At 33.2% G+C, this 16,640-nt stretch overlaps 2 protein-coding genes across 3 annotated transcripts; one reads left to right on the top strand and one right to left on the bottom strand.

Moving 5' to 3' along the window:
• Positions 1-1,343: 1,343 nt before the first annotated feature.
• On the bottom strand, positions 1,344-3,331 carry LOC114733515 (NADH dehydrogenase [ubiquinone] 1 alpha subcomplex subunit 1). The gene is made up of 3 exons (XM_028920992.1): positions 3,161-3,331; positions 2,975-3,071; positions 1,344-1,369 (listed from the first exon to the last, which is right to left on the bottom strand). Exons 1-2 carry the CDS (start codon positions 3,266-3,268, stop codon positions 2,979-2,981), a joined length of 201 nt encoding a protein of 66 aa, XP_028776825.1. The 5' UTR covers positions 3,269-3,331; the 3' UTR covers positions 1,344-1,369; positions 2,975-2,978.
• A 6,714-nt stretch (positions 3,332-10,045) lies between these two features.
• Positions 10,046-16,275, top strand: LOC114733439 (KH domain-containing protein At3g08620-like). Of its 2 annotated transcripts, none has more exons than XM_028920916.1 (7): positions 10,046-10,486; positions 10,626-10,714; positions 11,751-11,896; positions 13,790-13,909; positions 14,044-14,160; positions 14,321-14,464; positions 15,525-16,275. In XM_028920916.1, exons 1-7 carry the CDS (start codon positions 10,407-10,409, stop codon positions 15,669-15,671), a joined length of 843 nt encoding a protein of 280 aa, XP_028776749.1. In that variant the 5' UTR covers positions 10,046-10,406; the 3' UTR covers positions 15,672-16,275. The 2 variants fall into 2 exon arrangements, with proteins under 2 accessions (XP_028776749.1, XP_028776741.1); XM_028920908.1 differs by having other exon boundaries at positions 11,751-11,899.
• Positions 16,276-16,640: the final 365 nt, after the last annotated feature.

The raw sequence follows: 16,640 nt of genomic DNA, 5'->3' as shown, positions 1-16,640 counted from the left end.
CACGTCATCCCACCATTTTCCAAAGTTGACTTTAATAGCTTTGAATGATTAAATTAGACATTTTTTTTAATATATTGTACAAAGTTTATAAGTCACACTAATGATATCATAAATTTTGTTTGATATTGATGATGTTATTAACTTGTATGTGACTGAAACAAGTTCTCAAGAACAAGTCTAAAAGGAGCCATGTCTAAGGATCACAAAATATAATCTAGTCTCCTTATTGCTTTTTTTCTTTTTAACCATCATAATCTAAGCTCATTTAAAGTAATTTATAAATAGCTTTTTAATCATAATTTATGTAATATATATGAGAATAGTTTTGTTCCAACTTATGTAATATATATGAGAATAGTTTTGTTTCAACTTACGTGAAACGTACTTACAATTGAAGTCTTAAATCTTGTAAGAAGAGTGGGCACCATAAATGTGAAAAGCAGAGAGACCCCACTAGTTAGCCCCATTTGATAGGCTAATCCCCATGGTTTTATAAAGTTATAACCCCAATCCTTGTGAGCGCTTTGAAAATTCTGTTTTCACGGTGTTGACATGGCCAACAATTATTACCATGTGGCACCACGTACGAGTGGCAAGTCAGAAAAAAATAAATAAAGATGTAGGAGGGGCATGAGTGATAATGGTCAGTGAAGCTATTGAAGATACTCTGCATATACTGAGACTGCACGACTTGAGCTTATTAAGCCATCCAAGATGAGCAGGCTAGAACTATATGTCCTTGCATGGATCAAGCTCAAGCCAAGCTTCCAAGTCGTAACATCAAAGGGTGTGAAGTAAAGTGCTGTCTAACTGTCAAAGCCTAGTGGACTAAATAAGGGCCACATTTCTTATTCGAATTAGAGGGGTAAGCACTAAAAACCCGAATTTCCAAACAAGCATACCTGTAGAAAAGCTAAGGTCATTGGTCAATATTTCTGCATCTCATTATTTAGCACTTCACATATCTGTATGTAAGCTTCAAAGTTCAAACTTAACCTTGCTGTTATGCGCAACAACAGCCTTCTTATTTTCCAACATTCTCTTCACGTTAAGGGGGAATGGATTGAATATGACCTATAAGGGTTGCTCGCCTACTTATTTAATCAACCACTGTTCTCTACGTATATAAGGATTCAACCACAAAGAGATCAAACATTTATAGACAGTAGATATCTCAGTGCCGAACACGCTTGAACAAGCCTCTGTTAACACATTCAAATTTGGAAAAGTGATTCACAGAATAGGAATATTACAAGAAATGATATGATAAATGTAACTTTTGTCATCCATCCTGCCTGGTCAGAACTTGCAACAGCTGGAACATCAGATGAGTAATTTATTTCTTTCAGAAGCATGCTGACGGAACAACCTGCATTTTGCAGCATCAGCATCATAATGTGTATTCCATAGTTGAAGCCTCGAGTTTTACACAAACCAAATCAAATTTCCGTGTCAAATTATCTATTGGCATGCTTCAAAATAAATCTATCACACCACTAAAAAAGAAGAATATGGAAGCACAATTCCTTGATTTTCCTTCATGACGGAGGATGAAAGAAAGAAAAAGAAAAAAGGGGCCCCGGGGGGGGGGGGGGGATACAGGTTGCTATATTAACCAGAGACATTAAACTATATCATCTTTGTTCTCAAGGTAGTCATTCCAACTATCCAACTTTTAGAGGCAAATAGTTTCTCAAGTTCAGAGGAAACTAGTCTTAAATCAGCGTTTCATTTTTGAGTCCAATGATTAGGTATATAAACAGTCCTCCAATTCTACTAGTCTTGCTTCCTTCATCATAGCAATAGCATGTAATATTTATCCAAGACACAGTGCCTCCTAAAGCTTAGCAATAAAGATATGCGTGTTTGGCATACAGAATTTCTTAATTTGACAGCAATAACACACAAGGCAATCATGAGCAAAATACCCAAAACGTAATTTACAGTTTATCACCAACGGTAACAGGAACAGCACTCCACCACCATCAATGGTTCATAATACCGAATAGACATCTCCAAGAAATAAGATTCTTGGGCTTCAGTTGACATTACAAAAGAAAGGTAAAGGCGGATTTTTTTTTTTTGGGGGGGGGGGGTGTGTTGTTGGGTCTATTCTCAACTGTCTCAATGCTGTCTGTCCCTCTATTAATTCTGCTAAAATAAAGAATATGTTGATCATTTTTCATCACAAAATCTGTTACATGGCAATATTAGGGAGAGTCATTAGTCTATTAAGTAGTTGTTGAGTTAACAATATAAGTGGGCAATAACCACTTCTGTTACATAGCAAACAAGTAGTTAGGGGAGGGATCAATTGTAAATACCCCCCATTGTACAAGCATGAGACTTGATTAATGTTTTGAATATAAGTGTTACACCTCCTATCAAAATCACTATGTTACATTCTCTTTTCGTTTTTCATTCCTCTTTCGATTGTGTGTACCAAACAAAACCGTATGGATTACCCTTGATCATTGATCGTACACGACACACTGTAGAATACGTCAAACAAAAGCGGCTGCATAGTTCACATACATTAACTGTGGGAGTCACGTCGGAAAAATTTTGTCTAATACTCCATTTATGTTCACGTAATCTCCTTATGTCCCTCAAATAACTCTTGCCACAAAATCCATTTCAATTTCAATCCACATTTGAGGAGGTATGGGTCAATTCAGATTGCTTATATGGTTCGCTAAAGTTTTAAAGTTTTGTGCTAATAACCAAATTGATGCATCTCCCATCCCGGCTGAGGAAATTGAAACTATTTCAAAACAAAGCACAATTTGTATGAACCAGTCAATGGAAATAAAGTACTACTAGAATCCTATTCGAAACCCTAGGGACCAAAACCAAGGATCAGCCATACGCTGCCACGAGAAACTTCAAAATACCAAGAGAACACAAAGAGTCGCCTAAGAATAAAGCGGTCATTCAACAGCAGATTAGAGAGATGACCAAAGAAGGTAGATACCGGGTCAATTCGGAGAAGCAGAAGAGGCTTGCTCCATGAGTTTCTTGTCCCTTCTTTCCATCGCAACATCCCACATATCGTTCCCAATGTGCTTCGGCTGCAAGATCCGAATTTGTTAAAAGGGTTAGAACGAATCTGTATTACTGATAACAAAAATCGAAAAAGAAGAAAAAGAAGAAGAAATACTCGGCCATGAGCGGCTCTGTGAATGTAATATTGAGCGTTGCCCATAACACAAAGCATTCCTGCTATGATTCCTAGCGGAAGAGTAGCTTCCAACCAAACCCAACTCATTTTCTCCTTCTCCGATTCTGATCTCTTCGTTTCCAGCGATGCCTGCAATTCGTTCCGAAGGGTACAGAACTACTGATGCCTACTGATCAATCTCATAGCAGGCCTGATCAGATTAGGCTTTTTCTTGGGCCGTCCACCTAAGTTAGGGAGAATTAGTGGGCTCAATAGAATCCATATGTAAGACAGAGAAATCCAAAGCTAAGGGTGTGTTTGGAACACCTTATGATCACTTTTAAGAAACACTTTTTCGCAAATCAAAACAAATTTCTTTATATATTTATTTTGTATACTGTAAAAGTATTTATGAAATCATGGTTTTGTTCTTATCTAAACACCCTCTAAGACTAGTTTTTCCTCTAGGGTAAAAAATACCCAAGAAAAAAAAAAGAAGTGTAGTGAAAATAATAATTTTTCCCATTTCTCAAAAAGGAATGGAATTGGAATCTTCTTCTTGAGATGAGAACTTTGTTAGTTTGCACAATTCACTATGTTACAATATAATGAAATCACTTGGTATTTTTAGAAGGCCTTGAAATATGTTGAAAAGAATCAGATCTATATATAAAATGTGATGACTACTTGCAATTCAAATGGTAAAAGTAATAAAATAAGTAGATATAAATATAATGTAGTTGGGTTATCTAAGGAGCACATAACTAAGGAAAATAGGATTTTTTTTTTTGGCCTTGTATGGAGCATAGATATTGATGATATTTAAACCAATAAATATGCTAATTAGCTTGCAGGAAATGCTCTTATACTTGATGTATGCTGCTTCATTACTCTATATTTTCTCTTTTGCATAGCGAGGGGTCAATTGATTTGGACAAAAGTCTACAATATGTGCTTTAATTTTGTTTTTTCTTTCTTGGTTATACTGTGCTGTGGTCATTTACAACTTCCAATTGTGATGGTTTATGTAGTTTGACTCCAATAACATATAGCTATCTTGAATTTCATTTGATAGTGAGAGGCTCTAAAAATGTAATATTTACGAATTAAAATTTCATATTTGTAAGTTCATTTGAGTCAATTTATATTTACAAGCCAACCTTATAAATGTTAAATTTTTTGATATCTGATAGTTTTAAACGAAATTTAAGAACCCATCTCTATTTAATTTTCTTTCCGATCTAGAATCTGGGTAATTCTTTTTGGAAGAATAATCCCTACTATTTATGGCAATTTGAATAAGTGATTTTATACTACACTCCTTGCTCTTATTTATAGAGCAGTGAGAAAATATTTTTGATTCTATTTCTAAGGTATTGAAAGGAATTTTTTTGTATAAATGTATAATTTTATCCTTCGTTGATCATTGTATTAATTTTATTTATATGAGGTATAATATATATTAAATGAAAATAAAATTGAACAGTTGTTAAATTTTAAATAAGAGTTAATGAAATTTAAGATTTTTTTTGTCCAAATAAAACATGCAAGTGACTTATAAATATAATAAAAAAGTATGAGATAAATATATAAATTGTTAAATAAGTTCTGACTCATGAAGCGTAAAAGAGCTTCTTCTAAGTGATTATCGTGCCTGTTTGGCAGGGCTTAAATTGGTCCATAAGCCACTTATTTTGGACAGAAACCCGATTGGGAAATGGAGTGCAGTTTGGAAAGGCTTAAATCCAATTGAGCTTATCTTTCATAAGCTCAAGTAACCGTGCGTTTCCCAAAAGCTGGAAGGAGGAGCTTTTGAAGAGCTTATTGGATCGTTGATGTGTCAGAGCTTATTCCCCCATTCATTATTCCCTCGTATTCCTTTCTTCGTTTTTTTTCGACCAGGAGCTTTCTCTCACTTCTGCCGTATTTTTCATGATGACATATTGCTGATCAATTTGAATTCATTCCTAGAGTGAGCAAAACACTGATGAGGATAGTCAAAAGAATTTAAGGTTTTAAAATTTAATTTATTTATTAAATTTCACTTCTTCATATTAAATTAATTTAAATTTATTGTATATTAGTATAAATTAACAATCATCATCAATATAAATCATCAATTGATATTAGTATAAATTTATCAATATCATATATAAAATGAAAACCAAAGTTGATGTTGTATATTTACGGGTATCATTCATTCATTCCAAATTTTTCAATCAACTTTTTTTTTCTTAGAAAAATCTCTTAAAAGGACAGTTAAACAACTCAAATTTTGATTTTAATTATTAAATTTATCAAACTCCTACTTAGGTCACATGATTTAAAAAGAGATTTTCACTTCTTTATTATATTATCTCAATTTAGTTTTTTTTTTCATGTTTCACTTTATATTTAAGATATTTTTTATGATTTCTCTAAGGTGTTAAAATTTAATTCACTCTATAAATTTGACTCTTTCATATTGTATTATTTTAATTTTATTGTATTATGTGAAATCATTTTTTTTAATTATGTTTCATTATTTATTAAAAATCATACATATTTTGGTCATTTTACAACTAAACTTACTTTTACTCAACCCTGATCCAAACAACCTTTTACCAATATCACTTTTGCAAACTAGCTTTTCTGAACTCTAATCCAAACACAATTCAGCTTATCCAATTTAGCTTTTACCCAATTTTACTTTTCTATAAGTTACTTTTTCAATAAGCTACTTTTCCAATAACTAATCCAAACAGACCCATCATATGTTCCCAAATAAGGTCTAAGCTGAGTGTACTCTCTTTCTCACTTCTAGGCAAGCTACCTGCATATCGGCATTACTTTTTTCTTTTTCTTATTGGTGAAAATTGTGTTAACCCAGAAATTGCATTAAGCCATGACACAAAACAACCATAATACATACAGACATACACAAGTTTTCAAGAAAAAAAATAAATTATGAAGAGAAATGCCGCTTCTTCTAAAATAAATTTGTTTTTGTTTTTGTTTTTGTTTAAAACACATCCTAGGATTCTTCACAAGAGGAACAGAGGGCCACTCTGCCTTGCCTGCCTTGTGCTCTCCTTTCATTTATCGTTTAGTCCACAGGACCCCCTGATTGCCATTTCCTCTGCCCACCCTCTCTTGTTTTTTTCTTGTCTTCAAATGATATTCCTCATTAATTAAAACCCACAAATTTTATGTCTTTTATCCTTGTCATTTATATGCATTTTTTCTCTCCTTCTTGTTGATGGAATCTCCTAACAAGAATCCCAAGCTTTGAGCTTTGCTATTGTTGGATTGGTGTCCTCAACCAATATTATACATATGTGTGTGTGTGAGATCCTACCAATTGGACGCATTGACTAGTTTTATTTTACATTTGGTGATCTTTTGCTGTCTTTTCATGGTAAGAAATTAAAATGCAAAAGTAAATAAATCAATTATAAAAAAAAATGAACACAGTTCTAAAAGGATAGCTTCTAGCTAGATAGATTCTCTCAATCCAGGGATTGAATTATGGGAGGGAAAAATCATTACTCTTAAGAAAAAAACCAATTGTAATCAAGAGAAAAGAAAGAAGAAAACAAGGAATAATGTGAAGAGGAAGACAATCATTTTAGACATTTTCTATGTGTGACTCATGCTTAATTAACTAAAATCGCTTTGTTTCAAAGCATATGTTGGAATCACTGCGTGGAGAAGAAAGAAATATTGTGCGTCTTTGACTCTGTTACTTCTAGATCCATGTGAAAATCTTATTAATTGATATCAATTTATATTTATCCTTGTAAGCGGACTTTGAGTTGGTATATTTATCTTGATAAAATCCTATGAGTATGACTCAATTAAGCTTTTACATTTTTGAAAAAAATGAGGTCAAAAAGGCTGTTGGTAGGTAAGTTTTTCATGGAAACTCAGTAGACTAGACAGTTACGTGATAATTTCAGTTAGTTCTCCTTATTTTAAAAAAAACAGTTAAAAAAATGCACTCTACTGTACCTCTGAAATAAAATTGTTATTAATGTAATTAAATATAATTTGATTATAATATTTGATATTATTGGTGACTTTGGGTGATTTGTTGCTTTTAACTGTCTAATTGTATTTAAATTATTAGTTAATAGTTAGTTATTAATAATAAACGTGTGTTGATTTTTCTAAAATGCTATCTTTAATTATTTGCATTGAAAACTACTCTCATTAATAAGACAAAACTCATTTTAATATGAATAAAAAGAATAATCTATTCTTACCATCCAAGTTAGTACTTCTCTGATTCTTAATATAAGACCTATTTTATAGTATAAAGTCTTATGTCACGAACAAGAAGGATATAAGTGTTTTTTTTTAATTTTTTAATCACAAAAGTGTTTGTATTCTCATGATGTATTAATATTAATTCTCCTCAATTGCAAGAAGATAAAAGACGAGACAGTCAAACTTTGCATGTATATGTGAGACACATGACTAACTTAAGCTAATTAAGCATTATACTAGTTTCTACTACTCTGATATAAAAGTTAGTTAGAAGTTGAGTTTGGTCATAACTACTAAGCATAAAGCTCCAATCTGTTTTGTTCTCTATACTTATTAGTTCTTTTTCAAATTATCTTATCCCTATTGGTTGTATACGTTAATGAAGTTTGTAGCAAGATGTAGTTTCAATATAATGATTTAAGAGAGTATTTTAGAACAATCAACTTATATTTTTAACAAATAACTAACTTAATTAATATTCTTAATCTACCCAGATCAGTTAAGCAACTTCATATTAAGGATATAAACTAGTGTATACTATTTTCGGTCTTAATTATAAAATCTCGTTTGTAATCTATAAATAAAGTCTTATAATTATAATGGGGTAGTATAAAATAAAAGAGCCGCGCACACACATATATATAATGAAGAGAAGACCAAAATCGGCAAGGATCATGAACTTTGGTCATTTGTGTTGTCGTTGAAGCGTTCAACACTGCCTTTACAACTCCTCACGCTTTGTTCTTTTCTGGCCTCAATGAATGCTTTCCTCAATATTATATATATAAAGTTCCCCCAACTCAACACAACCCTTGTTGTTTTTGGAATAATCCAATACTAGGTATGGTATACCAACATATATACAATAATTTTGTGGTTTCATGTTTGTGTGTGTGTATATATATGTCATGTCCCTTCTTATAACTTTGGCTGTTTGGAGTTCTCTCTCTCTCTCTCTCTCTCTCAAACAGTGTAAAGGGTATCATACATGGTCCAGCTCAGAGCTTGTTGGCAAAAACCCTATAATTTTGGCTGCTCAGTGTGTACCCTTCTGATATAAGCAAACATTATAACTATTATTAATTCTCTTGTTTCATTGAAAAGCCTCTCTACTTTTTTAAAAAACTAGATTTTTCTGTTTTTTAATAAAAAATGATTATAATATGGGATTCTTTTTTCACCCCTTAATTATATGGAGTTTAGGTGAATTGTGTTTTGAGGGTTGGTTATGGTTATGGTGTACTTTATGACTTTGAATGTGATTGTGAAGACGTTAGTTGATTAATAAAAACTGCCATTTTCTATTTTTAAAGTAAGATTTCAAATTAAAGTCTTACAAATAAAAATAATTATATCATCCATGAGACAAGATATGGGAATTTTTTATAGTATTTTGGTAAATATTAGTTTTGTTAAATATGTATATTATAGTATTCATATAGTATCTAATTATTATATTAAAGATTAGAGAGGTAGTTATTTGATTTGAAAATGGGTATTTGTTTAAAAAAAAATATACACAACCTTTTTTAATACCTTGCAAGAAAAAATAATAAATCTAAAAGATTTTATATGTTATACTTGTCTTTTTAACATTAAAATTTGTGAAAATATATGACAAGAACAATATGACAAGGGGAAACCATTTTGTATATGACTAGCAAAGAGTGAGTTAATTATAAAAAAAAAAAAATTGAGCAATTGGTTGGAAGATGAAATCTCAACTCCTTTTCTTCTTTCCTTCCCAATCTCAACTCTTGTATGTATAGTAAATGAGCTTTTTCTTTTTCACTTTTAATATCCCAAAGAATATTACACTGTTATTGATAGAGCATACTTCTTATACTTGGCAAAAAAATAAAGGTTAAAAAGAGTGAGATTCAATATAATTTTATTTTTTTATATTGTAAATGACTAGTAAATGAGGAGTTAATTTGAAAAATATTGAGTAAGTAGTTGGGATTAGAATCCACTCTTGTATATTCTAATTAGCCAAAAAAAAAATCCTTATGTGTATTCTAAAATTAATTAAAAAAGATATGTTAATTGTTGCTAATATCCGAAGAAATATTATACTATATTGTTAATATCTTTAAAAAAAAAGAGATTTTACATAATTTCTTTGCTCTATTGATATTTTTTTATATTTGTTAAAAAAAAATAACGAAAAGAACTTATACACTCACCATATGTATAGAGGATTAAATTTACAACTTCAATTTAGGAAAAACTTAAAAAGATGTCAGGAATTATTGAATTTGTGAGTTTTGATAATATTAAATAGAGGGTAAGGATTCAATATCCAATTAATCTTAGAGAATTTTTTTTATTGGCTTTAAAGAAATATAATTTAGATTTTATAATATTTTGATGTGAAATAAAAAATGATATTTTATGGGATTAGGTTTTTCCTTTTATAGTTAAGCCGTCTATTTAGTACTTAGCATGGACCCTTAGATTCTCTGCTGCATGACCACCACATGCCTTTTAACTTTTCTACAGTGTCTCTGACCTCATCGATCCCCATTGTAAAATCTTTTCTCCTCCGTTTCCTCCTCGGCCTTCGTCCGCTGTCAAAACCTTTTCTCTCTGCAAAGAAAATCCCTACCACCTTCATATTTCTGGCTCCACTTTCCACTCCCTGTTCGTCGTCTTCCCTTTTTCCTGCTTTTTAATTTTTGATATTTATACCTCATTTGTTGCCACTCGCAACTTATAAGTTACAACACACACAGCTTGTGGTCAAGCAAGATATAAAAACGGAAAAAATACAGAGAGAGAGACAGGAAAAAAAAAAAGCAAGAAAAATAATTAATGATTTGCCTCCCTCTCTGTAAATTTCACAGATTTCTGTCGACCCCTTTATTGCTTCTCCTCCTCTGGTTCTTCTTTTCCCTCTGCAGCAACAGCATCAACCACCACATCGACTTAACCCCTTCTTTTCGATTTTCTTAATTCTTCAATCTACTGCTAAAGGCTGAACCAACGACAAAAACTCATGTCTGGTTTGTATAATCCGAACTTCTCTCACGCTAGAGCGGCTTCTCCTCAGATTAGAAGCACCCCGGATGTGGATAGGTAGGTTGCTTGTGAATGTTTGATTAAAATGGAGTGGGGTGCAAAAGACACAGTCCTGGTCTAGTTCGTCACAAAATTCTGTGCATTTGATTCTAAAGATGCTGTCTTTTTTTACTTTATTGGGTTTTTCCCCCTTTAGTCAGTACTTGCAGGAGTTGCTGGCAGAGCATCAGAAGCTTGGACCCTTTATTCAAGTCCTTCCGATATGCAGTCGGCTGTTAAATCAAGGTTTCTTCCTTAATCTTCTCTTTCGTGGATCTCTACATTCCTTTTGTTTTCTCGCTTGCTCTTCTTCAGATCGCGTATCAACGGTCTTTATCTATGTTCATCTTACTTTCCAGTTTTTCTCACCTTCGAACGTTTGGATCGTACATTGATTGCTTCGCTTGTGGCCCATCATTGTCCACTTTGGTGCTCAATTCTCTTATCACTTGCTTGAATAGTCACCTTTACGGGGAAACTTCAAGTTTAGTTTAAATTGAAATCCCTGTTAATCTCTATATCTAGTATGACTCTACATCTGAATCGCCCCAAATAGCTGAACTTCATCAAAAAGTACCTCTCGTTTGTGTGTGTGTGACAAGCAACTTGTTGGAACCGTCCAATTATGAATAGTGTGTACAACTATTGATAGTGAGTCTGATATCTCCGAGATGCGATTTACGTCAATTACAGAGTCTGAATAGTGTTCATTTTTGGCGTTGTTTTTGAAGAAATTTCGTGCACTTTTGGTTGCTGGAAGAAGAAACTTAAAGGCGAAACATGAAGTTGCTATAGTTTGTGCAAGTAGTTTGAAGCTTCCATGAGGTGTTTGGTAATCCTTGATTGATTCTGTAAAGGCTTTGGACTTGGCATAGATTTTCTCTTGAGTTTTAGCTTGGGCTTAAAGGTCAAGAATATCATTTCAATACAATGTAGGCTAATGAGGCCTTCAGCACGAGGGACTTGACTGCCCTAAACCTTTTTGCTCACAGGAATCTAGGCCACGTGGCTTCTGCTGATAATTTTCCGTCCTGTCAATGATCAACTAGGAATCTTCTTTAAGTTTGGTGGAACTGGAAAGACTCTCAGGCCTCTTTCAATCTGATATAGCTAGGATTGTGTCGACTTGTGCATGATCCTTTTTCTTGAGATCACTCAATATCTTTTCATTTCTTTTTTCCCCCCTTGTCTTTATCTGTTAAGTAAGGTCCTTGTACATTCTGTGAGCATGATTTTATATAGCTCCTGCCAACTTCTCATAAGACTGGTTTTCTATGTGCAGAAATATTGAGAGTTTCTGGAATGATGTCCAACCAAAGTTTTGGTGATTTTGACAGACTGCGGAATAGAAGCCCAAGTCCCATGGCATCTTCAAATCTCATGTCTAACGTCACTGGGTCCGGTATAGGTGGCTGGAATCCGCAGGAGGTGGTACTTCTTCAATTTGTAACTTTTGTATTTGTATTTCATAACATCATCAACTCATGCTTGCCACCACTATCTAAGGATCATTTGTATATGCAAATCAGCGTAGCCTCAATTTTCTTTCTTTCCCTTTTTTTTTTGGTGGGTTGTGTTATAATGCATGCCTAGCGATTATTCATAAATTCTCATCGTTAACATAAATCCTCCAATTATTCATGTCCAAAGTTTTGTGTTTATAGGGTTCTTGCAATGGAATTATACTACTTATGGCATGTTGTGCTTCTTTGTTGTACTCAGCCTTCTATGGTAATAATGATTTTCCATAGTGCATAAGATAAAGTTTGGGCCTTTGAGGAAACGTTACTTGCTAGTCTTGCTTTGTTGCTGAAGGGAATTGCATTCATACATACTGAATTAAGAAGGGCATTTGGCTGGTTAGTTTAATTTGGTGAAATTTCTTGAAAGCCAAGGAATGATAAATGATAGGAGGTCACTGCCAAAGTCTAAAGGCACAATCAACATAGGATAGCTCGATAAACTGATACATCAACATTTAAAATTAATATTAGCATTATTTTGAATAAGGTACACATGCCTTTCTTCATTTTTCCTGAAATTACATAAACTTTTCTGGGAACAAAAATTTATGGGAGAATCACACAAAAAGAAGTTTGAAATTACTAAATCCCAAAAAAGAATTTTTTTCAAAATTGTGTTGTTTTTTGCAAGTTCAGTGTTGTCAAAACTTATTTAAGTGTTGTTACCAAATTTAATTTGGAATTCAGTAATTTCAAGCTTCTTTTTGTGGAATTCTCCCAAAATTTATCCTACAAGCCCAAGCTTTGGTTTAATTTTAATCTTTTGACCAGAATACTTTTGTGAGCATGATATAGGCGAGGCATATGATATTTTAGCAAAGTTCAAGAGAACTTTGTGTATATTATTTACATTTCTCACACTTACGCCTGCTACACCCCATGATGAGGGAATTTTTATCATCTAATGATGCTTGCCTTTGCCTGTTACTCTGTCTAATGTTTTAGTCTCATGAATAAGTATATTTTACGCTGAGACAGTGTTTTGAATTTCGATGCATTATTGCTAACTTACATGCTTTACATCTTAAAAAAAAGGATACCATGCTAGAACTCTATTCTCATTGCACTCTGACTACACAAGTTACTCAGTTTAGCGTGTCATAAGAATCATAAGTGTGAAGTATCACCGGGAAAAAAAAGAAAAAAAGAATCATAAGTATGAAGGTGAAAGTGTATTATTGTAATAGTTGATTTGAGATATCTGTATTTCTTGTGCTTAATTGTCTACAATAAGTTTACAACATAAACGCAGTGGACAAGGCATATACTTGTGTGAACTCTGAGATTTAAATCTATGCATGATTTTTCTGCCTGAGAGATGAAATCTAAAGGTTGTGGAGGTAGAAAAATGTGTGTGAATTAAAAAGTTTCTTCATACATTAACTTAGTGTTGTATTTGCATATTATTAGCTTTAAAATTGAGCTGTATGACCTGAAGAAGACTGTGATGCTACCTGCTTCGGTGAAACTCTGCATTTTGATTTATTGCGGCTTGCCTTAGTGTTTATGGCTGGCCCTGAAGAAATTCCGCTATAGGGACACTTCTGTTTGGAATAGTTCCTTGCAGAATCCTTTTTTGTAGCAAAAGGCTGTTATGTTTTCTTGGTTCTTCAAATGCTTCATTTTCTGCCCCATATGGACTCCCATACATCTGAAATGACATTACCTTCTTTGCAAGGCAGGGATTTTGTGGATTGCTAGAGCGTTGCTGAATCCATTTTTTCGCCATTCTTCAACTTGTTAATCTTGTGCGAACTCCTATACCATCTGAAGTAACATTACCTTCTTTGCTAAGCAGAGATTTTGTGGACCAACTGGAATGACAATGGATTGGCAAGGTGGAGCACCGGCAAGTCCTAGTTCAATCACTGTCAAGAGGATATTGCGATTGGAAATTCCTGTAGATACATACCCCAATGTAAGCTTTTACACATTCCAATTTCACAGACTTGTCTTTTAATACTTGATCACATACGTGTACTTTACCTCTTCTGAAGCTCGAAGTTCAATCATCTACACATGCTAAAAGTATATTGCTCATTTTTGTGTTAGTTCAACTTTGTTGGAAGACTTCTGGGACCAAGAGGCAACTCTCTGAAACGTGTAGAAGTTAGTACAGGATGCCGTGTGTATATTAGAGGAAAAGGATCAATAAAGGATCCAGACAAGGTAATGAACAGCCAGATATCATTTCCCTAGTCTAATAGTGGAAATTGCTGGCAAAGACAGTGCCTTTGTTGATGCATTGGTATATATTATTTATAGTTGTTAAGCTCTGACAATGACCATATTGTGTGCTTAATCATAATTTTTCTCTGTCAATCTTCAGGAAGAGAAATTAAGAGGAAGACCAGGCTATGAACATCTCAATGAACCGCTGCATATTTTGATCGAGGCTGATTTGCCTGCAAGTGTAGTTGACTTAAGGCTTAGACAGGCACAGGAAATTATTGAAGAATTGCTCAAACCTGTGGTAAGCATTCTCCTCCTATAGCCTTGTGTGACATGAAGGGTAATCAGGTTTTTATTCTGCTTCACTTTGTCTAAGATCACCAATATCTGGAAAACTTTGCGCTAACACATAAAAAGCTATTGAATTTTCATGCAAATATTAAGGCACAAGTTAATTTTAGTTATTTCAGTTTGGACTTTTAATCTTGACCAGATCTTAGTAAAGTTCGTTAGGTAGTTGTTATTTCCAATTAAAACATAAGAATCATGAAACCCTCTGGACTTGTGATTTTGAACATTCATCCATAAATCAGACAAAGTCTGAATGTTTTATACAGCATTAATTCAAACAACAACTTCATGTTGGGATTGCTGGGAAGATACATTTTCATGACTAAAGTAACTTATATTTGCAAGCTACATTAATACCACAAATTTATCTTAAATTCAGCGCAACTTCTTTGCACAAACAAAATACTGCTATTAGCTCAGCTAAACAACGTCATTTAACTGTTCAGGAGGGGAAAGAAAACAAATGCTAGGCCACGTAACCTGTTCAACTCGCCAAGTTACGCTGGGTCAAAATTGGGTTGATTGGGTTAGTTAAGTTTGCTCAAATCCTTGTTTAATCAAAATTCCAGCTAGTTAGGGGACTAGGTCACCAGTTTACCGGTTCAATTAGTAGAGTTGGTCTGGCTTTCAATACTATGTAGCAGATTCTATTTTCATGAAACTCTTACCCTTCTCTTAAATTCTCAATCAATTTTAGGCTAGTAGAAATATTATTCATACAAGTATACCCCTTATTTAAAATTTTAAACATTTCTACTGTGTCTGAAAATCCAGTTTGACTTTTAAGACTTTTGGATCCGATGTGGGACTTGAAGAAGTACTCCCAACAACAATTGCACCTAACTTTTGACCTTTTGCTTTCTTTGGATATTGATGCCATGATTTGTTTCTTTGTTGGAACATCAGTTTGTTAGTTAAATTAATATCATAGAAGTTTGCTGAGTGATCTCATTTATGAAAAAGTTGTTCATCTGTTTCCTCTGAAATGTAAATCTTCCATATATATGCAGGACGAGTCACAAGACTACATTAAGAGGCAGCAGTTGCGTGAACTAGCTATGCTGAATTCAAATTTCAGAGAAGAGAGTCCTGGTCCAAGTGGTAGTGTATCTCCATTCAATTCTAGTGGAATGAAACGTGCAAAAACAGGTCGCTGAGAAACCTTTCTTTCTTACTATTTGTCTAAACGCTTATCTCATCGTGGTCTGGTACATTTTCAACCAGTGCAGAAGCTACGAAAAGAATAAGTTAACTCAATTTTTGCTGGCTAGCATTCTGGTGGTTTTGGTCCTTTTTGAACAAAGTTGGAAAAAAAAACAAGAAGATTAAAACAAGTCATATAGCTGAGTATTGAGATGAAACTAGGTCTGTTTAGATCAGTCCTTTATTTTTTGTTTTTACTCCCCATAAACCTGATACATTCATTGGATTTATTCTTGTGTTTAGATTTTTACCGTTGAGAAATGTGGGGAATACATGTGATGGGGAAGGTGCTTAGGGTCTGAAGAGTTTTGTGAGGCATGTCAAGTTGTTTTATGATTTATAATATATATAAGGAAGTATAGGGGTGGATTCATTTTAGTTGTTTATCATAAGTTATTGTATTCTGTTAATATTGGAACGATGCATGTCAGGTGATTAGGAATGTCTTAGAATGTAACAAAAATGATGGAAAACAAAAAAATGGTTTTCGTTTATTGTATGTATATAATTGTTGGCCAAAAGTTTTGATATGTATATTAAATTATGGTTTTACACTAACTTAGCGACTTAGATGTGAAAACATTCCAATGAGTTATTGCATCCAGTTCTTAATATAAGAGTTTGATAACTAATTTGAAAAAATTAAGAGAATTAGTTAAGTTAGTTACTTGTAACATATTTATATTGACTTTTTTAAATTACATTTGTTCAATTATGTATAGTGGAATTATACTTGGGTGAAAATACATTACAATAAATAGGAATATTTTTTAAAACCCATAAATTTGAAAGACAAAGTGAATTAAAGTCTTTTATGATTTCTAACTAGTTTTTATATTTAAAACCCAAGATGGTATTAGATTGTAGTGAACTTGTTTTGTCCCAGTTTCAGTTAATACAGGATGGATGAGACGGGACCAAAA

This window comes from Neltuma alba, unplaced genomic scaffold, assembly GCF_004799145.2.
Source record: "Neltuma alba isolate B1F8T4 unplaced genomic scaffold, ASM479914v2 tig00002598_pilon, whole genome shotgun sequence".
Lineage (NCBI taxonomy): Eukaryota > Viridiplantae > Streptophyta > Magnoliopsida > Fabales > Fabaceae > Neltuma > Neltuma alba.
Note: the sequence above shows the minus strand (reverse complement) of the source record. Positions and strands in the feature narration are given on the sequence as shown.

Bases quoted from the DNA above. Each gene is read 5' to 3' on its own strand.
- LOC114733515 (XM_028920992.1), bottom strand. From the start codon at position 3,268: ATGAGTTGGGTTTGGTTGGAAGCTACTCTTCCGCTAGGAATCATAGCA. The intron at 3,072-3,160 runs GTATTTCTTCTT...CGGATCTTGCAG, and splicing joins ACAGAGCCGCTCATGGCCGA to CCGAAGCACATTGGGAACGA.
- LOC114733439 (XM_028920908.1), top strand. From the start codon at position 10,407: ATGTCTGGTTTGTATAATCCGAACTTCTCTCACGCTAGAGCGGCTTCT. The intron at 10,487-10,625 runs GTAGGTTGCTTG...TTCCCCCTTTAG, and splicing joins AGCACCCCGGATGTGGATAG to TCAGTACTTGCAGGAGTTGC. The intron at 13,910-14,043 runs GTAAGCTTTTAC...TTTTTGTGTTAG, and splicing joins CTGTAGATACATACCCCAAT to TTCAACTTTGTTGGAAGACT.